Source organism: Cebidichthys violaceus, unplaced genomic scaffold (assembly GCF_023349555.1).
Source record: "Cebidichthys violaceus isolate CVI_PGR_0920_01 unplaced genomic scaffold, fCebVio1.0.p SCAF_17, whole genome shotgun sequence".
Lineage (NCBI taxonomy): Eukaryota > Metazoa > Chordata > Actinopteri > Perciformes > Stichaeidae > Cebidichthys > Cebidichthys violaceus.
The window spans coordinates 2,116,605-2,125,121 of NW_027176340.1; the positions used below are offsets into that span (position 1 = coordinate 2,116,605).

At 46.1% G+C, this 8,517-nt stretch overlaps 1 protein-coding gene across 5 annotated transcripts in view; it reads right to left on the reverse strand.

Annotated features, from left to right (window-relative positions):
• Positions 1 to 418: 418 nt before the first annotated feature.
• Positions 419 to 8,517, reverse strand: part of LOC137873651 (AMP deaminase 2-like) — a 24,002-nt gene continuing 15,903 nt past the window's right edge. For 4 of the 5 annotated variants that reach the window (XM_068711955.1, XM_068711953.1, XM_068711957.1 and 1 more), the window contains 16 exons: positions 8,422 to 8,517; positions 7,694 to 7,762; positions 7,040 to 7,151; positions 6,742 to 6,928; positions 6,139 to 6,277; positions 5,961 to 6,050; positions 5,741 to 5,870; positions 5,412 to 5,606; positions 5,133 to 5,264; positions 4,887 to 5,050; positions 4,519 to 4,645; positions 4,264 to 4,427; positions 4,039 to 4,159; positions 3,736 to 3,909; positions 3,511 to 3,621; positions 419 to 3,159 (listed from right to left, as the gene is read on the reverse strand). The exon at positions 8,422 to 8,517 is cut by the window's right edge and continues 35 nt beyond it. In XM_068711955.1, coding sequence (XP_068568056.1) covers positions 2,944 to 3,159; positions 3,511 to 3,621; positions 3,736 to 3,909; positions 4,039 to 4,159; positions 4,264 to 4,427; positions 4,519 to 4,645; positions 4,887 to 5,050; positions 5,133 to 5,264; positions 5,412 to 5,606; positions 5,741 to 5,870; positions 5,961 to 6,050; positions 6,139 to 6,277; positions 6,742 to 6,928; positions 7,040 to 7,151; positions 7,694 to 7,762; positions 8,422 to 8,517 — 2,227 coding nt within the window. In that variant the 3' untranslated portion in view covers positions 419 to 2,943. The remainder of the gene's footprint in view (positions 3,160 to 3,510; positions 3,622 to 3,735; positions 3,910 to 4,038; positions 4,160 to 4,263; positions 4,428 to 4,518; positions 4,646 to 4,886; positions 5,051 to 5,132; positions 5,265 to 5,411; positions 5,607 to 5,740; positions 5,871 to 5,960; positions 6,051 to 6,138; positions 6,278 to 6,741; positions 6,929 to 7,039; positions 7,152 to 7,693; positions 7,763 to 8,421) is intronic. The other variant, XM_068711954.1, reaches the window with a different exon arrangement.

Consider the following 8,517-nt stretch of genomic DNA (forward strand, 5'->3'; position numbering starts at 1 on the left):
GCGCCACCATGACAACTATCAGAGATTCATATCTGTGAGGTAGACTGCACCACGCTGTGAGTGCAGACAAGTGGCTCTGTGGTGAAAGTAAAATATGAAACCATGGAGGGGACATAAACACAGCATAAACATGAATGGTCAGATTGTAATTGTCTCTCAGTGATCAAACCACTTATTCCCATAATTACCTCACAAGATGTTGAAGAGTCGTCCAAAAATATGGCTGCTAAACATTCAAACTAAAGGAAGGCCGCTAACAGAACGAAGCTATTGCTACAGCTAAGCTATTGGACAAAGTCAGTGTAGATCAATGGTTGCAATGAGTCTTTGCAACCAAAAATCCCCCAATCAGAAAAAAAAAAGAACTCTATTGAAGGGACATCAAACTGAGGGGTAGTTTTTAATGTGTGTGTGTGTGTGTGTGTGTGTGTGTGTGTGTGTGTGTGTGTGTGTGTGTGTGTGTGTGTGTGTGTGTGTGTGTGTGTGTGTGTGTGTGTGTGTGTGTTGGTATGGCTATCTATAGGTATCTGTCATGTACCTACTGAACAATAACGAGTAATGATCAGGAGTAAAAAAAACAAAGTGTGAAGAAGCGACTGTAAAATAATAAGAGACGGGACAGACATTCAAACAACAATAGAGCCGTATTTAAAAAACTATTTCCATGACATAATGCTAATTCACAATGATCAACGGCAGCAAAACTAAGTGTTAAACCTTGACATCAATATAGTGTGAATATAAAATCTCTATATCCCCCTTTAAAAAAATACATTTTATACATGAAATCCAACAAACGCCCACGTCTCACCGTGTTCAGCGCACAACTCGGATCGTCCCCTGAACGCACCGCTGCTGCTGGACAAATGCTGGTGCTCATCTTTCACCCTCATCCTCTATGAAGCAAAACATGTATAGATACCGATGCCGGTTATTCAAACAACAAGGCGGACGTTTTCCGATTCAAATGTTACTCAACAGCAGCATCTAGGTTGGAGAGGAGAACGCTGACAGTGTGACGGGACGTTGGAGCGCGTCCAGCGGCAGGTAGAGCGGTGTGATGGTGTTCAATGCGACATGTGATCCCCGGCTTTGATCACGTTTGGGGCGGGGTTTTAAAAAACGGCAAAGTGCTACAAGAACCATGCAACATTCTCAACCATGTCCCAGCATGGTTTGCTCCCTTTTCCACTTGGTGAACAACGCTGAATTTAAAATCGGGTTTACTGCAAAACACACGTTTGACTCGGAAAAAGCTGGTCGGCAAGCCCTGAATTAGTTAAGATGCTTTACATTACAGAACGACTCGTTCTCTCCTGCCATCCACTACTCATGCAGGCATGCACACACACACACACACACACACACACACACACAAAAAAAAAACCACACTAGCAGAGTACTACAAACAAGCCAATTTTCCATGTCAAACGAAGGCCAAGGTCAGAAGCTACACCGAGCATGCAGCGAGGTGGTTTCAGTTCCATCGGTGCGGATATCACAACAGCATAGAGGCCTACTGTACATGACTGAGGAAAACATATGCAATCCAGGTGATAGAGACCAAAACTGGGCAAAGCTACAAATGAAAAGGCACTGTGAAGTTTTGGCTTAGTGCATATGTACAGTGCACTGCATGCAAAAGGGGGGAGGGGGGGGACAAATCCATGACTTTCTAGTTTGTCCATAAGGAATGAATGAAATCAGGGACAAAAGGAGGAAAGTTAGGGTCCATATGAGGTAACTTGAAGAGTAACTCTTAGACAATGCTGAATCCATCAAACGTATCTGTGCTGTGGTTCCGATCTGCTGCGCCCAGTCCCCCTTTTTACCTTTCACATCTTCTACGACGGAAGTTGGCAGAAATCCGCCATGAAACAAAAAGACGATTTTCAACATTCACTGGATTCATTTTGTAGCTAAAGACGACCGTTCGCTTCGTGGAACGTCCGCAGTCGACCACCAGGAAGTCTGCGAGGAGCTCCTCCCTTAGATGTCACTTTCTGAGCTCGTCGAAATCACGAAAGAGCGATTCTTTGTTGCGTGCATTTGGCAAATAAATGATCCGAAAGCACACGAAGCACAATGCGTGGCTGATATCTAGAGCCGCAGCATTCAGACAGAAGCTACATTCCCCTTCCTCTGACTCACTTACTGTACATCTTGAAGTAGCTTAAAACATGAAACCTGTCAATGTTTTTGTTTTGTGCGTCCAAACCTTCACCTGCATCATTTCAATGAAACTACATCCGTAACGCTTCATTACACAGGTTTGTGTAATGAAGACGAGGTTCGGTTAAGCAGCGTGACTGTATAGTGGAAGATAAGAAACGTTCAGAGCAGGTTTGCAGCGAAGAGAGTTCAAATGTGCCGGTTGTCGGTGTTTCTGTAGTACACAGATACCGAAGAGATACGACATGCTGTGTAGTGTGTCGGGTGAAATACAGCATGTCGCTCACGGGGATCATCTGATAGGATTTTGGAAGGACAGGCCGGTCATGGACTAAGAAATAAAGACAGCATTGCCCTAAAGCGTCTCTGGGGAGAGTTTCTCTGCTTTTTATTCACAAGAATCACTGGTGGTGGTCTCTCTGCTAACCGTCCTTACGCTGACTGAGACTGAACATGCCGCAGAGAACCGCAGAAACAAAAAAAAAAACACTGACTATGCATTTGGAACTTTAACCATATGGGGTTAAAGTCCTTTCCTGAAACCTAAAAATGACTCAAACCACAAGAAAAGAAAGAAATGTAGAAGCTGAAGTGCTCTGGAAATGCTCTGAATCCTTGGCTTGTTGGGGAGCTGTGTAGCTGTGTGTGCGGCGTACTTCTATAGTGATGGTTGGTGGCGAATTACTCTCACGCCTACGTCTCTTCGGCGTCATGCTGGGTGGACCACAGGGTTGAGGATTTCGCAGGACGAGTCCCCGGGTCACCGCGACTTCAGCGTTGTCCCGGGAGAGGGCCCATGGACAGGGAGTCCTCCTCGTTGATGGTGTCCAGCTCTTCAGTGCGCACGGCTTGAGTGATGAGCTGAAGCTCCTCGGAGAGCGTCTCGCTGCGGTACGCCACGCGGATGTCAGGGACGTTGGTGCGACGGATGTCGTTGCTCGTAGGACCCTCCTTAGAATAGTTGGGGCCCAGCCAGTAGCTTTTGGCCTGGAATTAAGAGAAGCTACATGAGGCGGAGGCTCAGATGCTAGCAAAACACAGAAAGACGTTCCTTCTTTAAGTTTTACGGAGCAAACCGCCTCATCTGCCCTTTGTGTGGGCTAGCGGCATTTCACCGTCGGGAGGTCCGACAATTAGAAACATCTCTTATTAGAATGTAGTCCAGTAGAACACCACATTTAACAACACATGTAATTGATGCATTTCTCAAAATCTGAACATTATAAACTTCATAACAGGGTGAGTTAATGGCAGAGATGTTGTATTGAGATTGTAATAGAGTGAGGGTAGGCCACCTGTTTAAATACACAAAATGAGAAGAGTAACAAACGAGTTTACCTTGTGTGAAAAGCCACTCATTAGGACACTGTTTCTTGCCAGCTCACACATGTCACAGGAGCTTAGTTTCCACACCTGAGTAGCGATGCTGTACTCCTCCATCAGAGGCTCCTGGGTCCAGAACAACACACACAGAGCCTCGTCAACTTCCGAGCCGTCGTTTTACATCGACTACCTTTAAATGTAGGTCGTGTGTAGAGTCGGACTAACGTCCCTCACACTGACCTTGGTGAAGTGGAACTGAAGAGGGTCATCAGTGGACAGAGAGATCATGAGGCCTCTGGACAGGTACTCTGGCAGCGGGTTGCGATGGTAACTGAGAAACAGGCTGTTGTTGCTCAGCGGGGACATGGCAATGCCAACTTGAGCCAGGTAGTAAAGATATTGCAGCACCGGGGCCTGATGGATGTCAAATAAAGAGAGAGAGCGCGAGAGAGAGAGACACGTTTAGAACACAGCGAACACTTATTTCAATATGGTCAAAGTGAACATTTCCATAGCAGTCTTTGAGAAGCAATCCAGGAGGACCTTTCTGAGCAGCAGTCCGTGGGAGATGTTCTCCGACAACATGAATCCTGACACCAGGTGGTGGATCGGCCCCGCCTCCCCACAGTGAGGTCGCAGCACGAACATGCGAAAGCCTCTCTGCCTGCGTCAGTCAAACATATATATATATATATATACAAAAAAACAAACATTAGAACTCAATTCTTGATTCTTGCGTGTCTATAAATGAGTCCAGCTGGGCCACACCTTCGCAGGTGGTTGAGCACAGTCATGTTGGCATAGGTGTAGTAGAGGTAGTAGGAGTAAGGTGGGTTGTCTTCTTCTGTCCAGTTTTCCGGCAGCGGACTGTCAAGATTGAAGATGTGCTGCTCGGGTTTCGACTCATCGTCCACGCTGTCAAAGCCCACCACCTGTGGACACACGCATGCAGCAAACAGGGTAGAAACAAAAGCGGCAGAATGCTCAGGGCGGCTTTTGGATTTCACGAACGGTGATGCTCACATGCTCCAGGAAGAGATGCAGCTCGGGATGACTGCGCGGGTTGATCGTGGCTTCGAACAGAGGCATGAAGATATTCTCCAACATCTCCTGGAAGTTTGCCAGCTGCTTCTTTGTTCGGTAAACGTCACTGGAGAGGTAGCGATCAAACAGTGGCATCATAGAGATGATTCTTGTTTTACATGCATTTCAAATATAGGTTTTAATTGTAGAGGCCAGAGGAGATGACCCACGTCTACACTAGTTGAGGAGCATCTCGCATACAGGGACATAACCTCAGAAATTAGACCAGTTTGATTCGTGCTGTCATTACAACCATATGTTTGACCACCCCTGACAACAGCACAGCTTCAAGAGGACGGGGTACTTACAAAAGACGGGGCACCTGGATAAGCCAGCGCACATTGTCAGAGTACACGCGATGTTTGAGGGCCCACTGAGCCAGCTTCTCCCATTCGTCCCTGGAGCGACCGTAGATGGACAGGCGCAGCTCAGAGTTCTGGTACTTGCTCTCCTCCAGGTCAAACATCACCTCCTGGACAAATAGTGGCAATGCATCGGTGAAAATGTTTGGATTAGAGTACGTTAAATACTTTACATGATGAATTACTTCACACCTTGACTATGTGTGCAAAGTATTTTCCTTCAATGCAGTTGTCGGTCTTGATGAAGATCTCCCTCAGGATGGATTCTCCAATGGGGTTGTATTTGGCGTTGAACTTGTCAAACCGATGGAACGTGTTACGATCCTGATAAGTGAACCACAACCTGTCAAACCTCTTCTTTTTTTTTTACCCATATCGAATGTATTACACAGTATTCCTGTAGCTGCTCCCACTACCATGATCACACGGTATGGAGCACAAGCAGAACATATGTGAACAATAGTGTCTCACCGCGTGCATGTCGAGGGTGTCCACGCTCAGGTCAAAGGCCGTCAAGTTCATGCTCTCAAACACCTGCTTGAGGGTCTGGCCACGGCCACGCTCAATGTGAACGATCTCCTCCGGGTTGATCTTCATGGTTCTCTTGATGAATCGCAGCAGGTGCTTCTGATTCATGCAGGAGGACGCATGGATGTGTGTGTCCACCTGCAGTGAGGGCAGACGGCAGAATATGACCTTTGACCTTAGCCTTAGGTTCAGTTTGAGAATGTCGTCAACCAACGACGGTCACCGGATGATATCAAAGCAGCAGCGACAGATCGACTTTGGTCGGCTCTTGCCTTTCGTATGTTGTAGAAGTCTCTATGTGGAACTTTCTTCTGAGCTGCCAGCTCCTTCATCTCGTTCAGCAGGATGTGCATCTGGAATTTAGAGCTCAGGTACTGCAGGCGGCGGTAGCAGAAGGACTTCCTGTTCACACCATGCAGAGGAAACACAGAGATATTCAATTTAAAATAAACACATTTTAAATAGAACGATTGTATCAAAGAAAACACTCACACTGGGCCGTTGATGATGAGGGCCATCATAACATTCATGTCTTCGATATACTCCGTCAGGTCAGGATAGGGCAGGTCCAGTTCTGTGCTTCTGAACAGGAGAACAGTATAAAAGTAGTACAAACAGACAACCTTTCTTTCTTCTAATTAACTTGTTGTCAGGGACAAAAACAACATACTTGTCTATGTTGGTTTTCTTGTTGTAGACGTGGACGACTCCACCCACCATCTTGCAGCCGTATCCTGTGTCTGCCGGCATGTTCTTGGGGTCCATGTCATAGGGGTGTGTCTTTGAGACAGGTGGGTGAACGGGGGCATCTGGGGAAAAACAGGACATTTATATTCATTATGTTACGTATCCATGCTACAAAAATGCTAAAACTGCTCAGATGAATGAGACACAGTGTGGGAGTTTGTGTTACATGGTGGTCCTGAGCGACTACTGTGGGTTCATTCAAGAATCACAACTAAATTAGAATTTGGCAAATTTAAAAACAGCCGTTGAGGGAGTGTGTCTCGTTTCTTAATTGTTTCAGGGTGTTAAGGGGGAGACCGTCTCAGCAAGTTCTTCACTTTCTTTCTGGCATTTCCTAGCCGTCACAATATCAATATACATAATACAGTATATACACAGCTACGAGTTGCCCGCCTCATCCTAAAGACCGTCAAGCTTTTTCAAGCTTGGACACGCCCACTAGGTTTGGTCCTGGAAAACCTCTTTAGACAAAACGTGGGATATTTCTAACTGTAACAGAATATGCTTGGCGTTGTGCACGAGGTACCAGCATCTACAGGGGTCTCTGCTATGTCGTCATAGTCGGTCAGATCCAGAGGCTTCATCCCGAGGTCCTGCAGGGCATGAGCTGTGGTCTTACAAAAGGATTGCATGGATCGCTTTATGTACTTCTCCCGGATGAATAATGCCTTCACCACACACTTTGCAGCATCTACCAGGTCAGTGAATGGCACCTGGGAAGATATCAATTCACAGCAATGAAAAAATGGGGTTACCTTAGAAGAGTTTAAGTTTAATTGCTGATTAAAAACACATAAAAATCACTGGAAAAAAAGCTCCCTCACCCCACACTTTTCCTCTCCAGATATTGACACCCGCTGGTATTCTCTCTCCAGCGGCAATGCCCGTTCCCTAAAGCCATCGTCAACAGTGTCCAAACTGGTCTCGTTCAATAACCTGCAAAAGATACGGACAGTAAGAAGAGAAAGGTAGGCAAAAGCAGACCAGATGTAGAGATGGAGAATATGTGGATACGAGCAGCAGCAGAAAAGCAAATGATGGAGAAGATAATCCAGATGTTATAGAATGTATGAATTCATAATGGCAGCATTAGCGCAGTTTATTTTGAAATAATAATTAACCCGCAGAGCTGCAAAGTGGCCGAACTGTAAGATTTCTCAGTCAAATCAAGATCAATAGAAAACGCACACACAGAGTATAGACTAGAGAACAAGGTACAGACTCGTACATCTAGTCACCAGCAGGGGGAAGATGTGATCCATCCCAATATGCTGATAATCTGTCAGTGGTTCTGGAGGAAAGTACTGTCAACCAACAATTCCTAAATACTTTTAGACTAGACAGCGATAAGTTTACAGTGATTATGAATAATACAAAAATTCAGGCAAGCCAAAAAAAAGAGATGAATTGAAAAAATAAACAACCAAAAGACAAAAATCACCTCACGACTCATACATACTGAAGCAGATCTCACTCACTCTAGGTCTGCAGCACTGTCGATTTTCATGAAGTCCTGTTTGGCACGGAGCAAAATCTCTGGCTCAAGCCTTGGGGTGATATGCAGCGGCGCAGGGTAGCGTGGGCAAGGCAGGGGCAGATTGGCATCAGAGGTAGTGAGAAGAAATGAAGCACACAAAAAAGGCAGAGAGACCAGATATATGCACACACACACAAACACACACACACACACACACACACACACTCAAACAAGCACTCTCTCACACACACACATATGCAATTTACATATATACATATACATACAAAGCATAAGGTATTAAGTGATCAAGGAAATTGGCACCAACAAGAAACATATCATAAGTTAGTAGTTGTGCACCCCGATTGGTGAACAGGGGCTTGCAGGACGTCCTGTCAGAGAACCACCAAGACCCATCGGCTTATTGGTGCGGATAGCTTCAATCCCGGGCAAACCGGGACAGAACCCCACCTCCTCATAAAAGCTTTGCATAGAAGAAGATTGAAGACCAGAACAGGTGCAATGCGCTGGCTTGCGCCCCGTTATCTGATTGCTGAGGTTAGTTCGCACGCAAACCTGGCATGTTGGAAGCTGATAAGCATGTGTGCGCGGGTGAAAAGGAAAGACTGTGTGTAAAATGTGCGGGGGTGTGGGAGAGCTCTGTCTGTCAGAGATTATCTTCAGGGTTTATTTAACTGCGGTTGTGTGTGCGGTGTGTTTGCGTTTCCTCACTTAATGTCCTGGCTGATTTGCCTCTCCAGGCGGTGCCGTCGCTCTTCCAGCTGTTCGATGGGGCTGTCCTCCGGAAACTCGTACGGCGCGCTTCGC